We start from the raw sequence: 24801 nt of genomic DNA on the forward strand, positions 1-24801 counted from the left end.
CATCCCTAATAATGTCCTTCTAGTGACTTTCATTTTTTAGATTATAGTTAGTTCATTACTTAAATATGTTCTGTAATGTAATTCAAATCAATGAAGTCCATGCATGAAAGTCCTACATACTTTGTTTTTTAGAAAAAAGCAAAAATGGGCAATGTACATAATGCGTTTTGCTAGTTTTTACAATAAAATAATTAGAAAAATACAGAAAGGTTATAAAATATTCACCTACAATGGCATGCGCAAAAATAGGATTGCCAGAGTAAAAGAAGACAAAATGTGAATGTGAAATGTGAATATGTTTCACACTTAAAGAAGCATGGCATTGCTAATCATCAAAACTCACACCTCAGGAGAAACAACAAGCTTTACACTATTACTGTGATGCACAATCACAGTATAATGAACGCTACACTAACAAACAGAAGAAAGAACCATGAGTGTTGTTGAACGTTACTTTTGAGCCAGGGTGAGGTGTGTGGGTGTGTTGACTGTACAGTAGTACCTGCTGGACCTCCGGCCTGCCAGGGTTTGCTCTGTGCTGCAGAAGGGTTCTTGAACATGGATGGAGGCACAGCGTTGCCATTCCTTGGGGCCCCAGACGATTTGGAAAATGTCTTTGCTGGAGACGAGACATGGGTGCCGGGAGTGGGGTCTTCAACCACTTCGCTAGGGAATACAGTGGATAGAGTCACTCCGAATGGATCACAGATCTCTCACTACACACAAGCACACTGCAAAACTGTGGTCCTTGAAAGGAGTGTAAAAATATATTTTGACAGCCTTTTTTTAAACTCTCAAAGAGAAAGGGGATTTTGCAACAAACAAACACATGCGTGTACATGCATACGCGCACTCACTCACTCACGCACGCGCGCACACACACACACACACACACACACACACACACACACACACACACACACACACACACACACACACACACACACACACACACACACACACACGCACACGCACACACACACACATTTTCTTCCCATGGCAAAGACAGTAGTAGTAGTAATAGTACTGTAGCTACCAGACCACACAGCAAAATAAGTCGTGTGAATTCAACCCTTAAGGTGTAGGGGGGAGGGTTTAACTGTGTGAGATAGGGTGTGTGTGTGTGTGTGTGTGTGTGTGTGTGTGTGTGTGTGTGTGTGTGTGTGTGTGTGTGTGTGTGTGTGTGTGTGTGTGTGTTTGTTCAGGACTCTACACTGCATTTTCAGCTTATGTCAACTGACGCCGTTCACAGTTCACACTGTGTTTGCTGTTGCAACAGCCACCATGGTTACATGCTGAGATGTCACAGCTGTTTGCCCGCCATATCAACACCAAACCATCACGAAGAAGACACCCACCACTGTCCAACTGCAGACACCTTCTCCCCATGGCCCTGAATCGCCGCCGGTTCTCACCGTGATGTCCGAGGACACCCCAGGGGTCCTTGAGGGGGTTCCAGGGGGTCCCCAGCTACATTGACTGATAGTTAGGAACCAAAATGGTCCATTTTGGGTGTGTAGTGTAGCCCTGAGAGTGTACAGATGTGTACACTCACCATATGGCTCCTCACTCTGTTTTTATCTCCCACAGATAAAAGATCCTATCAAATGGAGGTCTGAGGCTTTATGCATATCAAACCCGGGGGTTCTTGAAATTAAAAAGGTTGAGGATCACTGCCCTAAAACAAATCTGCTTCGGGGGGAAAGGGGGGTTGTTTGAGATAGAATATGGTCTGTCGTGATTTGGCAGACTGCAAGTCGTCCCACCACAGATACTAGACATTACAATCAATGAGCAGGAAGCCCCAGTGACACACTGGAGCAATCGAGACAGTTATGGGCTGCATTGATTTAATTAAAAACCGTGTGTGATGAAAACCATGGGCAGATTGACCCAATAAGGTCTTACAGCACTGCCTGGTGTCCAGATGGCTCATCAATACGAGACACACAGGAGCAATTAGAGCTGCCACTGTCACTTTCTCTGAGCCTCGAGCTAGGTTACCCTCCTAATTCCCTCATCACATTGAAACGCTGGGAGAGAGAGAGTGCACAACAGTGGGTCAGGAGTGGGACCCACCGAGCTAATATGTTTGGGAACATAAGCAACATTCACGTACGTTCACAGAAAGGTTATTTTAATTCCATGTGTTATTATGAGAGTGCAACAATGCACACCTTTTAAACTCACTGCCTGTCTACTGGGGGCTGTGTGTTAAACCAGTGGTTTTAAACTAGGGATGTCCCGATACACTTTTTTCGCTTCCGATCCGATCCTGATACCTCAATTTCTGTGTTAGCCGATACCGATACCGAATACCGATACCAGTGTCGTGATCTCATATTGTGTTTATAGCTATCTAGCTATATATCTCGTGTTGTGTTTATAGCAGACTCCTCACTCAAATGTGCATTTGCAATTTGGGCAACTCCAAAGCAAACGTGTCCCAACATTTTATTTACCTGCCATAGTGTCAACCACTTACCCCTGTGTTGGATCTATGGTTAGACTGGCATATTCAACGATACCGATATGACCCCATACAAATAAGGGCCGATCCGATACTTTTCCCGATACCGATACAGTATCGGGACATCTCTATTTTAAACATAGGGTTTGGGGACCCCCAGGGGTCTTTGGGGGGTTCCAAGGGGTCCCCAGCAAAGGGTGAGTTATATAACATAAAAATCAGTTAATTCACCATTCCCTAAATACATCAGCTATTTGAAAATAGCCTATCTACATGTTCGCAATGCGTCGTAGATTTGCTATTTTTGAAAGATCTTGAAAATAATGTGATGACCACCGCCACAGACAGACATTCAAGTATCTTTTTTACTAAACCGGGAAGACGCTTGAAAGAATTGCGCTTTTGTATGTTTTCATATATCCAATGCCATGTTGTGATTTGAGATATAAGTTGTATGAACCTGTTTTCAAGCTGGATGTGCACAACTCACTTGTTTTTTAACTTGAGATATAAGTTGAACATTTGATTTTTGTTCAATGAAAGCATTCAGATGCTTCAGAAAACTATTATAACAACCTATTAAATTCTGATTTAGGGATTAACGATGCAATAAGGTCACTTTCACTCTACCACAGTGACTTACAAGGTTGTGCTACATGTAGTTATACTTTCATTACTTTGAGATCTTTCGTACAGTACATGCTCTGTATTTTCCATAAAGTTTGAGTGTATATGACTATATTTGCTTGGCTTGTGTACATAAGAGATTACATAATATTTCATAATTGAATGATACACCTGGGTTACCACAGACAAGCTGATCTCATCTTAACCTGCAGCTTAATTCCAAAGCAAACATCCAGGAGTTCCTTCAGTAAACAAGTGTAACCTCTTCCATAATCTGGAGAGAAATTTATCATGCTTCATGCTTCAAAACATAATTATAAAGGTTTGGTGTTTGATGTGACTATGAGAGTACTGTCTAAAGCCCTATAAACACACCAGAGGGTCGCCATGCAACTCCTTACAACATGCAACTCCTTGCGACTACTTGCAACCATTATTCCCAATGGCATGTTGCAAGGAGTTGCATTGGTGTGGTTTGTTTTGTTGCAAGGAGTTGCATTGGTGTGGTTTGTTTTGTTGCAAGGAGTTGCATTGGTGTGGTTTGTTTTGTTGCAAGGAGTTGCATTGGTGTGGTTTGTTTTGTTGCAAGGAGTTGCATTGGTGTGGTTTGTTTTGTTGCAAGGAGTTGCATTGGTGTGGTTTGTTTTGTTGCAAGGAGTTGCAAGGAGTTGCTTGCAAGGAGTTGCATTGGATGCACCAGGGAGTATCCTCACCGCATTGATAATACTGCCCTCTACTGTCTGAAAAGATATTATGGTTGAAAATATTGTATTAATATATCATTTAAAAGAGACTTTAAAGGCCAAGTTAGAATGTATACACCATGGTGTTATGAACTGGTTCCTTTCTGCCATAGACTCTGCTTTTCACCACAGTTTGTTTCCCAGGAAAGCAAGAAAGCAAGGAGGAAATGGAAAATAAAGAACAGTTGAAGTAAAGAGAAAGGTTTTATTGAAACACAAAATAATAATAATCGAAAATCAAACAAGGCTACTGTGTTAGTGTGCAAAAGAGAAAAATAAATAAAATACTGAAGTACACATAGTAAAAGTATGTAGAAGATAGGCATAAGTCAAAGTGCTAAGGCAGTGGAGATACTGTCCTAAGTGTTAATTTAATTCTGACAGTGTAAACATTGTCTCTCAGAGTCAAATAAACACCCAGGGTGTTGTAGTGCTGTACAATATAGTGTACATCTACACTAGTCCATTATAATAACAGTGATTTTCTATTTTAACTTGCTCCATTTAATACCGGTATATTTCATGAACATTTTGACACATAGGCTACTTGCGTGTAGCAGTAGTAGTCTTTGAGCAAGTCAAAGTCAAAAATATTAAATTTTACATTATTACATTAGAAAAGACTTCCATGGTTCTTATTCCCTAATCCCTAATTCGAGTGATTCTTGTCACCCAGGTGTTGCTAATTAGAAAAGGATTGTACATTAGGCTGTGTGTACTAGTTTTGAAGAAATTCTACTTAAATTCTTCTCATTATCCAATTTGAATGATGTATTTGCCCTAGGTGGTATGTTATTATGCTGTGCCATAGTGTAAGCACCGCCAAAGACATGCTACAGTATGACAATGTTGCTACACAAAGGGAGAAAGTTATATTAGTGGGCCAAGCATAAATAAATAAAACAAAACAAAACAGAACAGAACGCTGATGAACAAAAACACTATAGTCTACTTGACATTGAGCACATTTGCTGAAACACCATGATGCCAATCCCTCAGCTTGTTGTACTGCTGTCCTATAAGCTCCGGGTCCAACTTGTTCACCCTGATCCAGCCCACAAGACAGCAGGAAAGCAGGAAATGAGAAAAAAGGAGAAGGACGAACATGGAGGATGGAAGGAAGGAATTAGGACCCAGAAGATGACATAGAAATAGTTGAAAGAAAAAGGATTAGACTTACAGAAACACAGGAAACAGCCAATGTAACAAAATATAATGTGCCCACCTCTCCTTAAATGCCTATTGCCCAATGTATGCTTTGCCGTACGGTAGTGTTGCGTGGTCGAACATAGCAGATCTACACGCCTGTGGGCTTGTACTGTAGATCTGCTATGATACTATGAACAAAGTATATATCAGGCTTAACCCATTCAAACTGGGAAAGCATCTGTGCCATTCATTTTAACCACTTGAACCATTATTTGATACTTATACTACACTAATAGAAAAAAGCAGATATACAAGATCATCGCGCATCACTTTGTGCCGCGCGACGAGCTTGTAGTGCAAATCTTTTATATATATTAAAAGATTTGCATATATATAGTCATATATATAGTCATATATATAGTCATATCTTTGCTTCTAGGTATCCCTGGGACAAAATATGTTAGAGATGGGGGTCCGTGGTCAAATAATATATATATTTTTTTAAATGTTTCCTTGAAATGTTTGAGAACCACTACAGGTTTTTCAGAAAACTGTTTAGAAGACATTAAGTAGAACCGGCCTCAGGCCTTAATGGTTAAGACAGAATCTTAAGGTACCTCTGACTTATGAATAGTGCATTCAGCTACATCTCACGGACGGGAGTCTATTTTTGGCAGGCTCTTATTACCCTCAGTAGTCAGTACCACCTTAATTACCCTCAATTTCACTGAGTGACATGCTGATTGGTCAGGAAAAGTGGCTTGTTTCTTCTGCAGATTGAAGCCCGGTTTATATTCCGTTGTACGATGGAATACACATTAAGCATAACGTTGCTGTCAGGCAGAAACCTTATATAACCATATTTCAACTGCTTTAGTTTTTTAAGGGCCAACTTTTGATGTACAAGAATGCTACGCAACACATCCCAGTTATGAGCTTGTAGATCGGCTAGTTTAGCTATTTTTGAAAGAATTGGAACGTTAAAGTGGTTCATTCTGTTTTTGATTGATTGATTGATTGATTGATTGATTGATTGAACAGTTCAATCAATCAAAATAAAGGAAAGCACAGTTCAATACAAGGTCTGCTAAGAGGATTAAAAGACCCCAAAAAGCAACTGTTGGTTATTATAATATTTAACAATGAAAGGTATTAACAAGAGCTTTTGACTAAATAATAAGTCCATGAGACCCATTGACCATATGCACACCGTGGCCATCTTGCCATTAAGTTAATGGCAGGGTAGTAACTTGCTGCAATTTCTCATTGACAGCCAAGTCCTATCTAATTGTATTAAACGACGTCAAACTCACCAACGGTGCAGCTGAAAACACTTTTTCCCAAGTGTTTGTTGTTTGGAAGTGCACGTTGGATATCACTCAATTGCCCTGCGTACCACCTGTTTTGAATTTGCACATAATGCAGGAGGCAGCAGGACGTTGCTTTATGGAAAAGGAGTGCTTCCAAACTCCAATACTTAGGGAAAAAAATCACCTGCAAGGAATTTCTTGACAGGAATTAGCTCATAACATGTCTATGTTACGGTGGATTTTTATGAAACAAACACTTTGCATTTGGATGTATGCTTTCTGTTTGGATGAATGGGCTGTTAATGGGAAATTTCAGCTAGTTACCACCATGCCATTAACTTAATGGCAAGATGACCGCGGTGTGCTACAAAAGTAGAAAAAATAGCAGTTCTACAAACTGAAAATGCACCACATTTTGAGCTTGTAGATCGGCTATTTTTTCATTTATGAAAAAACGTTTCTGCCCACTGCAAAGATATGCAGATGCTTCATCTGGCTTGAACTGCATCCACTAACAGCCCAGCTACACCGAGCGTGTGTGCGTGCGTAAAACGTGCACATGCAAGCCCCTCATACGCGCTCTTTAAAATAGAGCGTGTGTGTGTTTGTGCGTATATGCGCAAACGCACACTGAAAAGCCTGGTGTAGCTCGGCCGTTAAGTGTTCCCCCACAGGGAGAAGTTTAGATGTGGCTCCGACTAAATTTAACCAAGCATGATACTGTGAGGTCCACAGAGCACAACTCTGAATGAGATACTCCTGAGAGAATGTCTCAATTTAAATCCTCTGTGATCAATCAAAGAACACACATACGCACACTCTTACATGTGCACGCGCACGCACGCACACACACACACACACACACACACACACACACACACACACACACACACACACACACACACACACACACACACACACACACACACACACACACACACACACACACACACACACACACACACACACACACACAATATATACAAACTTATCCCATGTGATTATAATGATAGACTTACTTCTTAGTTCCACTGTCTGCTCCTTGTTCTGCAAAACAACCAGAAGGACACACACTGTGAACTCATTCACATTCACGGTATTATAATAACATGAATCAGTAAAAGACAGTGGCGATGCACAATGTCAGGCAGCACTTTGTAGGGGTGTAACAGTTAATCCAACTAATCGGTTTAATTGATACAAAAAATAGCAGATCTACGAGTTCACAGAACTTGTAAATCTATTTTTGCAGAACACGGTTGTATGTACATCAAACAATCAAAGTATAAAAGGCTAAAATGGTTACAGCAATCACTCATTGATTTAGTTGATTGTAAAAATAATAATAATCTATTAATTGTTTTTATGCTGATTTGTAGATATATAAACAATTCAAAATACGTATACCGTATATAAAAAAGCATCTTTATTGAGTATTTGTTTAATTAAAAAATAATAATCACTAGGATAGTATTGAATAGCTGCAGCCTGGGTAATGTAAACCATGCTCTCCCCACGGTATAGCAACACTACTCTCTCCAGATCATTCTGATGGCTGGTGCCAGCAACACTATGTGAGGCACAGTCATCACTAAACAGGACAACCAGATCCTAAGGGGATGTCCCGACCCGTCCCCGCATTCATTACAGCTGTACAAACACTTCTGAGCATGGATTCTGAACAGCTCCAGACCATACTGCACTCTCTACACAGCGTGCAACTCTTCGGCGATGTCAGAGGGGAACGAGAAGAGGGGGAGAGAGACGGCGATGTCGACAATAGCAAAGATCTAAAAGCTCCCGTTATTAGATCTGCTATTTTCGATGGGAGACACTGGCGCGCAACTAAGTATAAATTAGGCGTGAGGATCATGCAGGACAACATGTCAGCCATGTGTCATTATGTATTATTAGAGCAGGCTTAGACATACACGCACACACACGCACGGCTGAGGTGATGACAGTGAGATGGAGATAATGGATACTTGGCCCCAGAGGGACTGCCAACTTCAACATCACACTGCCCTCCACAGCTGAGTTATGTAACTGTCCATGTCGCTACAAGTCAAAGCGGAACTTCATACCATGAGAAAACGCAAAACTTGCTCATAATTATTAACATACGGAAATAGTTAATAGTTATCTGATTATCCAATAATATGGCGAATGGTCATTTTAGGAGTTATCTATAGTAATATAAATCTAGGCTTTGGTGTCCTCCAACTTGTCCATCCAGACTGAACAATACAACTACTGTACAACTGTTTCAACAATTTCAAGAGGTACTGTATAAGCAAAACAATCACACCAACGTGTGAACTGAGAGGTGCAACAGTGCCACTGTGGGTCACCCAGTGGTATTGCAGCTGTCTGTACTCAAATAGACATATGGACAGACACACATCCGTACTCAAATAGACATACGGACAGACACACATAGCTCTTCATTGGAGCGGTTAGGCACCGTTCAAAAATGAAATTGAGGAAGGCTACAGTGTTCTAAGGCTGGTGAAGCTGTAGGAAGGTGATCTTTGGTAACAAAAAAAAGAAAAAAAGAAAAGTACGTTATAACAAGATATGTGTAAGACGTGCTTCTAAATAATATTTAAAAAAATGTTTTCTGTGTAAACCTGAGAATTAAATGGGTCTTTAAATGGATTTTACACGTGATTCAACTCGTGATTCAACTCTCAAATGAAACAAAAGTTGATTAGTTAAGAGACAATTACTATACCTAAGCATGTAAATCAGAGTCTTTCATCAATCTTTTTAGTGTTCTCTTTGTAGTGTTCTCTACTCTTTGTAGTGATCATTGATACCATATTCAGCATGCTGCTTGATGCTTAAACATGAATCAAAGACAGGAAACAAACTTTAAAAGCACTCATTCTCAATGTGGGGGTCCTTGAGGGGTTCCCCAAGCAAATGATTGATAGTTAGAACCAAATCAACCCTTACAGGTCCATTTGGTTCCATTTGTTCTCTCTCAGAGTTAAAATAATACTGAGTATTTTACAGTGCAGCTTGGGGTCCCAGAGATAAACATCATATCAAATGGGGGTCCATGGCCTAACGCATATCAAATTAGGGGTCCTCGATAATTAAAAAGGTTGAGAATCACTGGTTTGAAGGTATGTGAGCATTATTAAGCTGGTACCCACCGTTCTCAGTGCCAGTGAGCTGGGCGAGGATACGGAAGGAGCGTGACTGGGAGGTGCCTGTGCGTGGGTGCCAGTCCTCCGTGTCCTCAATCAGACGCTTCTTACTGGCATCACTAAGTGCTGGGCTGTGGCTCACCTCAGGCTCCACAGCAGGCTTTCTGAGAGGTACACACAGTTAGAAGACATGGTCAGTATCTCTATATTAGAAGACATGAAAGAATACAGCCAACACAAAATGCGGGTACAATATTTACTGTACAGTAGATCAATTGACCAAGGTCATCACCATCTAATTAGTTGTTAAATGTTAACCCCCTTCAGACACATTTTAAAGTATATTGAAACATTCTGCTATGATGAATATTTCACACACACACACACACACACACACACACACACACACACACACACACACACACACACACACACACACACACACACACACACACACACACACACACACACACACACACACACACACACACACACACACACACACAATGATAGGTTCAGGGGATTGTTCCCATTTTGAGGAAGTATAGCGAAGCTGTCCACCTCCATTGGACAAAAGGGCACTCAAGTTCTGCACATACTGTAACAATCTATATAGTCTACTCTAAGTAAGTGATGATTGGAGAGGGACTTCAAAGCAAAAACAGGCTGCCATCACATCAACCACATTCATACTGTATACACATCTCTAAAAGGCCGTCCACACAAAGCACTATAATTACAACTACAGTATATCATTCACCACTGTTACAGTTTTGGTATGGACTGTTACATGTACTTGATTTAGAACGATTTGTAAAACTATGGTATATACTGTATTTATAGCTGCAGTACTCAGCGTGGACAGACTTTTTTAAATCTCTTTGATTTTTTGCACAGACAACAAAAACAGTAGTGGTAGTGCCAAGTGAAAAATGAAAAAGAGGCGTGAACGGACCTTAACCCTGACATTAGAATGTACAGGGAAACACAAGTGTCACATGTTGAACCTCTTTCAAGGTTCAAGGTTTCTTTATTTTGTCTCCCAAGGGAGACATTTGTCTTGGACCCCAAGGACCCGCCCTGCAGCATACAGATACAATACAATACAAAACAATACACACGGTGACCCGTCAAACATTAAAAAACCACACACCAACATACCTAGTGCAAAAGAGGAAGAACATCACCTCATAACCTTTGACCCCTACCCTGTCTGCCCTCTGCAAGGACTCTGTTAAGGAGTGTGATTGAGAGAGGGACAAAGGAATGCTTGTTGTACCTATTATATTTGCACGCATGGACCTCGTACCTCCTACCTGATGGCATTAGCCGATACTCAGGGTATAGTACATGGGAGGGGTCAGACACAATTTTCTTAACCTGTCCAATGGTGGCCTGCTCAAAGATGACCTGGGGGGTGATCGGAGGTGTAGACATACCCATGATCTTCCCTGCCATTTTGGCTAATCTAAGGATCTCAGATTTGTATTTTACAGTTAGGTTTCCAAACCAACTGGTGATACCATACCTTAGAATAGACTCTATACTAGCTCTATAGAAGATCAGCATTATGTTTCTACTTACACCAAAAAGTCTGAGCCTACGGAGAAAATGAAGGCTTTCAAAGTGCTTCAAGTGCTTCAAAACCATTCAATACATAAGCAATACATAAGGTTGTATGCATGCAAAACAAACATAACACACACACGCGTGTGCGCACACGCACAGTCGCACACACACGCACGCACACACGCACACGCACACGCACACACACACACACACACACACACACACACACACACACACACACACACACACACACACTCGCAAGTACATCAAACTCCTCTCCATACGTGTAATGGGTGTGCTATAAAGTGCAGAATGAAGGGCATGTTTCACACTGTGAAGTGACTGTTGCTAGACCTCAGATTTACCTCCTAGGTTTAACTGGAGGTGGAATTCTTGTATTGGGAATAGATAGATGGAAAGGGGAAGAAAAGCAGAAAAAGAATCAGAAACTCAAGATTATAAGGTACAGAGTGCAATTTGTATAGGGAACAATATGAAAATAGCCACTGTGAACTTCACTTACTTAACACATTTCTGTGGCTCACTATTTAGAGATAGAGACAGAGAGAGAGAGAGAGAGTAGAGATCAGCAGTCAGCTACAGCTGACTACAGCTACTGAGTAAAATGATTTGTAATGGCTTTTCAAAAGCCATTTTTATGTTTTAACTACATTTCTAAACATTATTTAAAATCAGCACTCATAGTATGAATTAAAGCAGCTGGTTAGAAGGTAAAGCAAGATGGTTATGTTTGCATGGAATTCACTGTACAGTACAGAAGCGCTTCAGTGTTGATATGGACTGTATTTACGTGTGAAAATGAAAGTGACCATATCTTGCCACAAGGTGGAACTACTGGACTTTATTTGATACTTCTAAATCCGTTATGGAATGCAATATGGAAGGAAACACAAATACTGTGGTGTGGACAGTCACTGTGCAAGTGCGTGTAATTTTAATTTAGCAAACATTTGCTCAATGTGTGTGTGTGCACAGCTCAGTGTTAAATGTGTTGAAGGTGAAGGTGAAGGTGATCAAGGTGAATAGAGAGGAAAGTCTATTGTTAGCCAAACAGTGACATTCAGTGGTGGAAAAAGTACTCCACCCTAGTACTTGCGTTATTAAGTATATGGTCAAAATATGACTCAACTATAAGTGAAAGTTGTTCTGTCAAATCTGTACTTGAGTTAAAGTACCAGAGTATTTAGAAATACTTTTAAAGATAAGTATTAAAAAGTACAAATTGCACAGTAAATGTTATAATATAACATAATATAATATCAATGCAATGTTGAATTGAAATTAAAAACAAATGAAAACTAAATATGTACCAATTTCTTTTAAATAATAATAATTATATACTGTGTAAATATATATATACAGTATATATACAGTATATATATATATATATATACAGTATATATATATATATATATATATATATATATATATATATATAGTAGTGAAAATAGAAGATCTACAAGCTCACAATGTGTCACATCGTGATGCGTTGTGAGCTTATTTGAAACGCGCCTAATATCCCCCTCAAAGATACAAATAAATACCGCAGTACCCAATAAAATGTACTTTGTTACTGTCCACCAATGGTGACATTACAGTGTTGTTGGCAGTAATCTGACGGCGGCCCTGAGACTGTACTGACAACAGTAGCAGATGGAACCAGACAGATGTAAATGCCAACAGTCCTGGCTGCCTTGGGTGTAAATGCAGTGATAGCATACGTGGATCAAAACGCCACGGGAGGAATGAATGGACGTTATGACCTCACCCTGCTGGCCCTCATGTGGAAGCCTCTGTTGTACGGCGGTGTCGCACATTCAAAATACCCAATTTACAAGCTCACGACACGGCGCATAGCGACACACTGCATGAGTTTGTGGACGGGCTCTACTTGTAGATTGGATTGTGTAGTGAACTTGCCATGATGTAACTCCAAATATGTGCAAGATATCTTCAATAATTGCTCCATTCAATTCATTCAATATATTCTCATCGACTTATGTAAGTCGATGAGAATATTACAAAATGACTATTTTGTAATATTCTTACAAATTGCAAAATGACTATTTGAATCAGGAAGAAACTCCGGATCCGGATTCCACCATGCAATGTAGGTGAATGGGGAGAATATTTTGAATTCTAATAATAGAGCCACTATTGAAGATATCTCTCCAATATTTGGGGTTAGATCATGGCAATGTAACTACACAACCCACACCTCAAGCAACGTTTAACCTTGCTTCCAGCCATCTAGGTGGTTATTTACTGTGAATGGATTCAGGGATTATTTGACTGTTGAGTAAGTAGATCAGTATGCATGTGAGATTCATGAGGGTGAGGTGACATGACAGCATGCCTACTGTAAAAGGGTAAGAGCTTGGTAATCACATTCCACACTCTACAATCAAGTCTCATCACTAACTTGGTCTCTGCCTCTTCCTCATCCTAAAGTAGGAAAAAGAGAAATTGAAAAAGGATGAAGCAAGGCAAGTAGCAGACATAGAAAGGTAACAGTCACAGTCCCCCCCCCCAAAAAAAATAAAACCCTTCTGAGAGGATATGCAGGTCAAAAGAATGAATGCAGGTCAATACCCTCAGATGCAATTCACACACATGCACAGTCATGCGCAAACATGATGCTGCAAACATGAATGCTGTACTTACTTTGATGCCACTGACATGACAGCTCAGTGTTGCTGGGCAATGTTTAAGATTTGTTGCACGCAGTTGTCATGTGCGGAAAATAGCTGATCAAGTATAAATCAAGGCTTCAGAGTGGAAAGATACTGCTCTCCTTAAAGACTTATATAATGAAGTATAGCGCATGATAATAATAATAATAATTATTATTATTGTGTTTGATATGATTGACCCTTCATGATGGATAATTAATTATCCTTAAACATTAATGTCAATGTCCATCAGCCACTGATACTGTACATGCAGCAGAAAGGCTTTCCTCAATTCAGTTGTTTTGGTTGCTTATCTTGATATGTTGACAACTCTTCTAGCCTGCCGAGCCAAGTCCAGATTAAGAGATCAGAACGTTCCCAGTACCATACTATTTTAAGAGCTGTTATATTATGTCCACCGCATGGAGAGAGGTAAATTCCACACTTATCTGCATATCAGACTTGTCGAGTTACAGCAGGCCACTGCGAAAATCTGGTCACTTAAAGCCAATGAACTTTACTTGCTTTCTCTGGCATGATCAGATAACATAAAGTCAAATCAAGTGACACATCTCTTGAGGCCAGCCCAGCCTTCCAAACCCATCCAGACAGTCAAAACAAACATTGCTCGACCACCAAGCCTAGCCCTGCGCACTGCAAATGACAACTGCTGCTGGTCGCTACATAGCGCTGCCAGTACTATGGACTAATTAGAACCAAGTGTCGCACACAAGTAGTGCAGCATTACGCACATACTGGGTGTTTGGCAAGCCTATTAACCCCACTGTCAATTAGAGGGAGGCAGGCAGTAGCAACAGTTTGCATGTTGCTTGCCCTCTGTTCTCCTTCCAACTTCCCTACAGCAGATTGGGACAAGATGTGCAGCATGCCTTGGCTTTTCCCTCTTCATGTAGCTCGGTGAAGAGTTGGGGGGTTCTGGCCTTGTGTCTGTGTTAGCTTTTCAAATGAGAGACATCTTTTGGGGTTGAAATAGGGCACGAGGCAATGTGGGAGCTGTCTGTTGGAACAGAAATATTTATTTTCTGCAATATATTGTATCTTCTCTCTCCCAGGTATAGTCTGCACAGCAAGGCAGCAGAGGCATGGAATGTACTGTACAGCGACGCTATGTATAAGTAGATCCTTCTACTACAGTATGTAAGCTTAATACACCCAATGGATCTTTTGTATCATGTTGGCTACTGTAACGCTTTTACCCTCTGGGGATCAATGAAGTGAAAACGAATCCAACAACACAAGGAAGAACGGAATGGGCGAAAGAGTCTATTACAGCAGGTATTGAGAACATTGAACTACTGCTACCCATGGTTGAGCTGTCCTTTGAGTGAAAAAGAGGCCAAATGCAAGCACATGTATAGGAGTGGTTTCTCCGTTTGATGGATGGCACTTACCCATTGAACTGTTCTGCCTGCCCCTGGCTTTCCAACAGACCCCGCCTCTGACCGACCGCCACCTCACAGGCATTGACATTGGAGTAGAGGTTGATAGGTGTGTTATAGACAGAGGGCTGTGGGACAGTGGGAACGGAGGAGGAGGGGGGGGCTGTCACTCTGGCTGGAGAGGACGAGTTGGATGAGGAGGAGGAGGCAGAAGGGGAGGTGAAGGCAGAGCGGCCAGAGCTGCCGGGCCTGATGGGAACAGAGTTGGCTGCTGTTGGGGGGGCTGGAGATCTGGACTTCAGGGGGAACGGGGGCTGCGGTGGCTGAGAGGGAGCAGCCGGTGTGAAAGCAGATGTTGCAGAGGGGATGGAGGCCACTTTGGGGGCAGCCATGGAGGAAGCAGGGCTACTACCAACATTGCCCACCCCGCCAAAAGGGCGGGCTGTCTTGTTGTAGGCAGCGCTGGGCTGGGGAGAGGGTCTGGTGTACGTGGCGCTTGGTGCAGGGTGGGTGATGGGAACAGGCTTAATGATCTCCTGAGGTTCCTCCTACACAAACGTGGGGGGAAACACAATTTGCACAAACACACACACAGCAAATCCCACAGTGAACTCATGCAGGCAAAATGCCCCAAACAATCATGCCACGGTGTTGCGTAATAACCACTTCAACCCTAGGGTCCATATTCTGGGTGCATGCCATAAAAAAGGATTGACAAAAATAGGCAGCGAAAATAGCGGATCCACAAGCTCACAACGCGTCCCATTGTGACACATTGCGGTTTGGTGTAGAGGGGAAAATGGCCCAGTTATTTTAGAAACATTTTTTGAAAATCTTTGAAAACGTGTGCCTGTAATGAATATGGACGCCAGGGTTGTAGAGGATAATTAGAACAAATGAAGCATCACGTCATGCCTTTGTTGTATGAATGTCACACATGTGCCAGTCAACTAATGGAGCGGTGCAAAAATATGTGGTCAATCCAGTTTTAGCATGCATGCAATACCAAAAGGTGTTCTGACATCATCTCAGAAGGGCTCAGTGAGCAGATTTACTTGGAGATAACTACCGGTATATAAACTGTTACCTACACTACAGTATACAATATCCATTATTATTTTGTGTGTGTGTGTGTGTGTTCATATTGTACCTTGGGGGCTGCATCTTTGGAGACACTGGAAGCTCTGCGAAGACAGAGGGAGAATTATAAAAATCATTGCATGCTTCAATACACCATATCACAATGCATCATTCCGGACAAGCATTTTGTTTAGTCGAAATAGGCTTTCCAGCTTCTAGGCCCGGACTGCTGGCCTAGCGGTCCGGGTCCCTAGACTCCATTGCAGCCTGACAGCTTATCGCAGATTCGAGTCCTGATCCTGAAGACCTTTGCTGTGTGTCACTCCCCGTCTCTCTCTCTCCATTTTCCTGTCGATATACTGTATACTTTAAAAAGGGTATCTTTGAAAAACAAAGAAAAGGTCCCGCACACTGTCAGACACTTGCCAAAATGTTGCTCTTACTGTATATACTGCAGTGTATACTATCACTAAAGGCCAAGAGAAAAAAATATATAGGCTTTCCAGCCATGCTCAAATCATGATAAAAGTTCAAACGTAATAGTTTTCATGACTGCAAATATGACTCCAGCATTGTACAGAACAGAAATATCAACATATCTCCACGGTAACAGATATGTTAATCTGTCTATGATGAATCAATCTAGCTAACTTAGTTTGATTGATTGATTGATTGAAGAATTTATTAACAGTTTGCAGAATTACAGTACATTTCAAGCACAAACTCAATACAAAGGCTGTTAACTGTGAGTGGACGACCCAATTAAGCATTACACTTGTTTCCAATAGGGTCCACCATGTTCAAATCATCAAAACATTTAGAGACGTACAAATAGACACTTCTATAGACAGAACAGGAATTCATCATAAAGGAGGTAAAAAGGGAAAAGAAACACAGTTACAGGTAGGCCTATTATTATTGGAATCTTTGGTGTATAAAGAACTAGTAGGCATATTCGCTAGTTATCGCCATAGAATGTTATGTTTTGATTTTGTTGAACTAAAGAGTTAAGTCTTAAAAAGACAAAAGAGTGGCTGCACACTGATAGCCAAAGAGCCGATTATTTATTAGGATGCAGAGTAAGAACCAACGTTTCGGCAGTACAACTGCCTTCTTCAGGGAGTTGTACTGCCGAAACGTTGGTTCTTACTCTGCGTACGTACGTATGTCACACGCTTTGAGAACCACGTGCCCTATAGGGCCTCGTCTTACGTCTCCCCTCAAGTGCTTTCAGCATACAGTGAAACTAAATGGACCTTGCGGGTATAACGGGAAGCTGCTGTACGGTATAGAAGACACCATTAGTCATGCCTCGCTGGACGGACTGACAGCATATTGCACTACCTGGACAAACATCTGAGAGAGACAGGCAGGCAGGCAGTCTGGGAGGGAGTGTGGGCAGGGAGACAGGAGACAGAGAGACAGGCAGGCAGTCTGTCTGGGAGGGAGTGTGGGCAGGGAGACAGGAGACAGAGAGACAGGCAGGCAGTCTGTCTGGGAGGGAGTGTGGGCAGGGAGACAGGAGACAGAGAGACAGGCAGGCAGTCTGTCTGGGAGGGAGTGTGGGCAGGGAGACAGGAGACAGAGGGGAGATGGGGGTGGGAGGGATGTAGTGCTGCAGGGAGACAGGAGACAGAGGGGAGATGGGGGTGGGAGGGAGTGTGGGCAGGGAGACAGGAGACAGAGGGGAGATGGGGGTGGGAGGGAGTGTGGGCAGGGAGACAGGAGACAGAGGGGAGATGGGGGTGGGAGACAGGAGACAGAGGGGGAGATGGGGGTGGGAGGGAGTGTGGGCAGGGAGACAGGAGACAGAGGGGAGATGGGGGTGGGAGACAGGAGACAGAGGGGGAGATGGGGGTGGGAGGGAGTGTGGGCAGGGAGACAGGAGACAGAGGGGAGATGGGGGTGGGAGGGAGTGTGGGCAGGGAGACAGGAGACAGAGGGGAGATGGGGGTGGGAGGGATGTGGTGCTGCAGGTGTGGAAAGGCAAAGCAAAGCATGACAAAAAAAGAACATTTCTACAGTGTACTGCCGAGCTGCCATTGCAAGAACCCACGACTAAACTCTGGAGGCTCTAACAGATGATCTGTATGTATCTGGTATACAGTATGTATCTGGTATACAGTATGGTGGCATGTATCTGGTATACAGTATGGTGGCATGTATCTGGTATACAGTATGGTGGCATGTATCTGGTATACAGTATGGTGGTATGTATCTGGTATACAGTATGGTGGCATGTATCTGGTATACAGTATGTATCTGGTATACAGTATGGTGGCATGTCTCTGGTATACAGTATGGTGGCATGTATCTGGTATACAGTATGTATCTGGTATACAGTATGGTGTATGTATCTGGTATACAGTATGGTGGCATGTATCTGGTATACAGTATGTATCTGGTATACAGTATGTATCTGGTATACAGTATGGTGGTATGTATCTGGTATACAGTATGTATCTGGTATACAGTATGGTGGTATGTATCTGGTATACAGTATGTATCTGGTATACAGTATGTATCTGGTATACAGTATGGTGGTATGTATCTGGTATACAGTATGTATCTGGTATACAGTATGTATCTGGTATACAGTATGGTGGTATGTATCTGGTATACAGTATGTATCTGGTATACAGTATGGTGGCATGTATCTGGTATACAGTATGGTGGTATGTATCTGGTATACAGTATGGTGGCATGTATCTGGTATACAGTATGTATCTGGTATACAGTATGTATCTGGTATACAGTATGTATCTGGTATACAGTATGGTGGTATGTATCTGGTATACAGTATGTATCTGGTATACAGTATGGTGGTATGTATCTGGTATACAGTATGGTGGCATGTATCTGGTATACAGTATGTATCTGGTATACAGTATGTATCTGGTATACAGTATGGTGGTATGTATCTGGTATACAGTATGGTGGCATGTATCTGGTATACAGTATGTATCTGGTATACAGTATGGTGGTATGTATCTGGTATACAGTATGTATCTGGTATACAGTATGTATCTGGTATACAGTATGGTGGTATGTATCTGGTATACAGTATGTATCTGGTATACAGTATGGTGGTATGTATCTGGTATACAGTATGGTGGTATGTATCTGGTATACAGTATGTATCTGGTATACAGTATGTATCTGGTATACAGTATGGTGGTATGTATCTGGTATACAGTATGGTGGCATGTATCTGGTATACAGTATGTATCTGGTATACAGTATGGTGGTATGTATCTGGTATACAGTATGTATCTGGTATACAGTATGGTGGTATGTATCTGGTATACAGTATGGTGGTATGTATCTGGTATACAGTATGTATCTGGTATACAGTATGGTGGTATGTATCTGGTATACAGTATGGTGGTATGTATCTGGTATACAGTATGTATCTGGTATACAGTATGGTGGTATGTATCTGGTATACAGTATGTATCTGGTATACAGTATGTATCTGGTATACAGTATGGTGGTATGTATCTGGTATACAGTATGTATCTGGTATACAGTATGTATCTGGTATACAGTATGGTGGTATGTATCTGGTATACAGTATGTATCTGGTATACAGTATGTATCTGGTATACAGTATGGTGGTATGTATCTGGTATACAGTATGTATCTGGTATACAGTATGGTGGCATGTATCTGGTATACAGTATGTATCTGGTATACAGTATGGTGGTATGTATCTGGTATACAGTATGGTGGCATGTATCTGGTATACAGTATGTATCTGGTATACAGTATGGTGGTATGTATCTGGTATACAGTATGTATCTGGTATACAGTATGGTGGTATGTATCTGGTATACAGTATGGTGGCATGTATCTGGTATACAGTATGTATCTGGTATACAGTATGTATCTGGTATACAGTATGGTGGTATGTATCTGGTATACAGTATGTATCTGGTATACAGTATGTATCTGGTATACAGTATGGTGGCATGTATCTGGTATACAGTATGGTGGTATGTATCTGGTATACAGTATGGTGGTATGTATCTGGTATACAGTATGTATCTGGTATACAGTATGGTGGCATGTATCTGGTATACAGTATGTATCTGGTATACAGTATGGTGGCATGTATCTGGTATACAGTATGGTGGTATGTATCTGGTATACAGTATGGTGGTATGTATCTGGTATACAGTATGGTGGTATGTATCTGGTATACAGTATGTATCTGGTATACAGTATGGTGGCATGTATCTGGTATACAGTATGGTGGTATGTATCTGGTATACAGTATGTATCTGGTATACAGTATGTATCTGGTATACAGTATGGTGGCATGTATCTGGTATACAGTATGGTGGTATGTATCTGGTATACAGTATGTATCTGGTATACAGTATGTATCTGGTATACAGTATGGTGGTATGTATCTGGTATACAGTATGGTGGCATGTATCTGGTATACAGTATGTATCTGGTATACAGTATGGTGGCATGTATCTGGTATACAGTATGTATCTGGTATACAGTATGGTGGTATGTATCTGGTATACAGTATGTATCTGGTATACAGTATGTATCTGGTATACAGTATGTATCTGGTATACAGTATGGTGGCATGTATCTGGTATACAGTATGTATCTGGTATACAGTATGGTGGCATGTATCTGGTATACAGTATGTATCTGGTATACAGTATGGTGGCATGTATCTGGTATACAGTATGTATCTGGTATACAGTATGGTGGCATGTATCTGGTATACAGTATGGTGGCATGTATCTGGTATACAGTATGTATCTGGTATACAGTATGGTGGTATGTATCTGGTATACAGTATGTATCTGGTATACAGTATGTATCTGGTATACAGTATGGTGGTATGTATCTGGTATACAGTATGGTGTATGTATCTGGTATACAGTATGGTGTATGTATCTGGTATACAGTATGTATCTGGTATACAGTATGGTGGTATGTATCTGGTATACAGTATGGTGTATGTATCTGGTATACAGTATGGTGGTATGTATCTGGTATACAGTATGGTGTATGTATCTGGTATACAGTATGGTGGTATGTATCTGGTATACAGTATGGTGGTATGTATCTGGTATACAGTATGTATCTGGTATACAGTATGGTGGTATGTATCTGGTATACAGTATGTATCTGGTATACAGTATGGTGGTATGTATCTGGTATACAGTATGTATCTGGTATACAGTATGGTGTATGTATCTGGTATACAGTATGTATCTGGTATACAGTATGGTGGTATGTATCTGGCATACAGTATGTATCTGGTATACAGTATGTATCTGGTATACAGTATGTATCTGGTATACAGTATGGTGGTATGTATCTGGCATACAGTATGGTGTATGTATCTGGTATACAGTATGTATCTGGTATACAGTATGTATCTGGTATACAGTATGGTGGTATGTATCTGGTATACAGTATGGTGGTATGTATCTGGTATACAGTATGTATCTGGTATACAGTATGGTGGTATGTATCTGGTATACAGTATGGTGGCATGTATCTGGTATACAGTATGTATCTGGTATACAGTATGTATCTGGTATACAGTATGGTGGTATGTATCTGGTATACAGTATGTATCTGGTATACAGTATGGTGGCATGTATCTGGTATACAGTATGGTGGTATGTATCTGGTATACAGTATGTATCTGGTATACAGTATGGTGGTATGTATCTGGTATACAGTATGTATCTGGTATACAGTATGGTGGTATGTATCTGGTATACAGTATGTATCTGGTATACAGTATGGTGGCATGTATCTGGTATACAGTATGGTGGTATGTATCTGGTATACAGTATGGTGGCATGTATCTGGTATACAGTATGTATCTGGTATACAGTATGGTGGTATGTATCTGGTATACAGTATGGTGGTATGTATCTGGTATACAGTATGTATCTGGTATACAGTATGGTGGCATGTATCTGGTATACAGTATGGTGGCATGTATCTGGTATACAGTATGTATCTGGTATACAGTATGTATCTGGTATACAGTATGGTGGTATGTATCTGGTATACAGTATGTATCTGGTATACAGTATGGTGGTATGTATCTGGTATACAGTATGGTGGTATGTATCTGGTATACAGTATGGTGGTATGTATCTGGTATACAGTATGGTGGCATGTATCTGGTATACAGTATGTATCTGGTATACAGTATGGTGGTATGTATCTGGTATACAGTATGGTGGTATGTATCTGGTATACAGTATGTATCTGGTATACAGTATGGTGGTATGTATCTGGTATACAGTATGTATCTGGTATACAGTATGGTGGTATGTATCTGGTATACAGTATGTATCTGGTATACAGTATGGTGGTATGTATCTGGTATACAGTATGTATCTGGTATACAGTATGGTGGTATGTATCTGGTATACAGTATGTATCTGGTATACAGTATGTATCTGGTATACAGTATGGTGGTATGTATCTGGTATACAGTATGTATCTGGTATACAGTATGGTGGTATGTATCTGGTATACAGTATGTATCTGGTATACAGTATGTATCTGGTATACAGTATGTATCTGGTATACAGTATGGTGGTATGTATCTGGTATACAGTATGTATCTGGTATACAGTATGTATCTGGTATACAGTATGTATCTGGTATACAGTATGGTGGTATGTATCTGGTATACAGTATGTATCTGGTATACAGTATGTATCTGGTATACAGTATGTATCTGGTATACAGTATGGTGGTATGTATCTGGTATACAGTATGTATCTGGTATACAGTATGTATCTGGTATACAGTATGTATCTGGTATACAGTATGTATCTGGTATACAGTATGGTGGTATGTATCTGGTATACAGTATGGTGGTATGTATCTGGTATACAGTATGTATCTGGTATACAGTATGTATCTGGTATACAGTATGTATCTGGTATACAGTATGGTGGCATGTATCTGGTATACAGTATGTATCTGGTATACAGTATGGTGGTATGTATCTGGTATACAGTATGTATCTGGTATACAGTATGTATCTGGTATACAGTATGGTGGTATGTATCTGGTATACAGTATGGTGTATGTATCTGGTATACAGTATGGTGTATGTATCTGGTATACAGTATGTATCTGGTATACAGTATGGTGGTATGTATCTGGTATACAGTATGGTGTATGTATCTGGTATACAGTATGGTGGTATGTATCTGGTATACAGTATGGTGTATGTATCTGGTATACAGTATGGTGGTATGTATCTGGTATACAGTATGGTGGTATGTATCTGGTATACAGTATGTATCTGGTATACAGTATGGTGGTATGTATCTGGTATACAGTATGGTGGTATGTATCTGGTATACAGTATGTATCTGGTATACAGTATGGTGGTATGTATCTGGTATACAGTATGTATCTGGTATACAGTATGGTGGTATGTATCTGGTATACAGTATGTATCTGGTATACAGTATGGTGGTATGTATCTGGTATACAGTATGTATCTGGTATACAGTATGGTGGTATGTATCTGGTATACAGTATGGTGTATGTATCTGGTATACAGTATGGTGGCATGTATCTGGTATACAGTATGGTGGTATGTATCTGGTATACAGTATGGTGTATGTATCTGGTATACAGTATGGTGGTATGTATCTGGTATACAGTATGGTGGTATGTATCTGGTATACAGTATGGTGGTATGTATCTGGTATACAGTATGGTGGTATGTATCTGGTATACAGTATGGTGGTATGTATCTGGTATACAGTATGGTGTATGTATCTGGTATACAGTATGGTGGTATGTATCTGGTATACAGTATGGTGGTATGTATCTGGTATACAGTATGGTGGTATGTATCTGGTATACAGTATGGTGGTATGTATCTGGTATACAGTATGGTGTATGTATCTGGTATACAGTATGGTGGTATGTATCTGGTATACAGTATGGTGTATGTATCTGGTATACAGTATGGTGGTATGTATCTGGTATACAGTATGGTGTATGTATCTGGTATACAGTATGGTGGTATGTATCTGGTATACAGTATGGTGGTATGTATCTGGTATACAGTATGGTGGTATGTATCTGGTATACAGTATGTATCTGGTATACAGTATGGTGGTATGTATCTGGTATACAGTATGTATCTGGTATACAGTATGGTGGTATGTATCTGGTATACAGTATGTATCTGGTATACAGTATGTATCTGGTATACAGTATGGTGGTATGTATCTGGTATACAGTATGTATCTGGTATACAGTATGGTGGTATGTATCTGGTATACAGTATGGTGTATGTATCTGGTATACAGTATGGTGGTATGTATCTGGTATACAGTATGTATCTGGTATACAGTATGGTGGCATGTATCTGGTATACAGTATGGTGTATGTATCTGGTATACAGTATGTATCTGGTATACAGTATGGTGGCATGTATCTGGTATACAGTATGGTGTATGTATCTGGTATACAGTATGTATCTGGTATACAGTATGGTGGTATGTATCTGGTATACAGTATGTATCTGGTATACAGTATGGTGGCATGTATCTGGTATACAGTATGGTGTATGTAT

General features: G+C 40.8%; 1 protein-coding gene across 3 annotated transcripts in view; it reads right to left on the reverse strand.

Annotated features, from left to right (window-relative positions):
• The window catches only part of pdlim5b (PDZ and LIM domain 5b), an 85194-nt gene that overhangs the window by 8752 nt on the left and 51641 nt on the right, over window positions 1–24801 (reverse strand). Inside the window, exons 4-10 of one of the 3 annotated variants that reach the window (XM_079524917.1) lie at window positions 16267–16300; window positions 13467–13489; window positions 11547–11567; window positions 11389–11415; window positions 9461–9618; window positions 7319–7346; window positions 503–666 (exon numbers count right to left, since the gene is read on the reverse strand). In XM_079524917.1, coding sequence (XP_079381043.1) covers window positions 503–666; window positions 7319–7346; window positions 9461–9618; window positions 11389–11415; window positions 11547–11567; window positions 13467–13489; window positions 16267–16300 — 455 coding nt within the window. Of the gene's footprint in view, window positions 1–502; window positions 667–7318; window positions 7347–9460; window positions 9619–11388; window positions 11416–11546; window positions 11568–13466; window positions 13490–15128; window positions 15665–16266; window positions 16301–24801 lie in introns of all 3 variants that reach the window. The other 2 variants (XM_079524918.1, XM_079524916.1) reach the window with 2 other exon arrangements.

This window comes from Electrona antarctica (assembly GCF_951216825.1).
Source record: "Electrona antarctica genome assembly, chromosome: 16".
Lineage (NCBI taxonomy): Eukaryota > Metazoa > Chordata > Actinopteri > Myctophiformes > Myctophidae > Electrona > Electrona antarctica.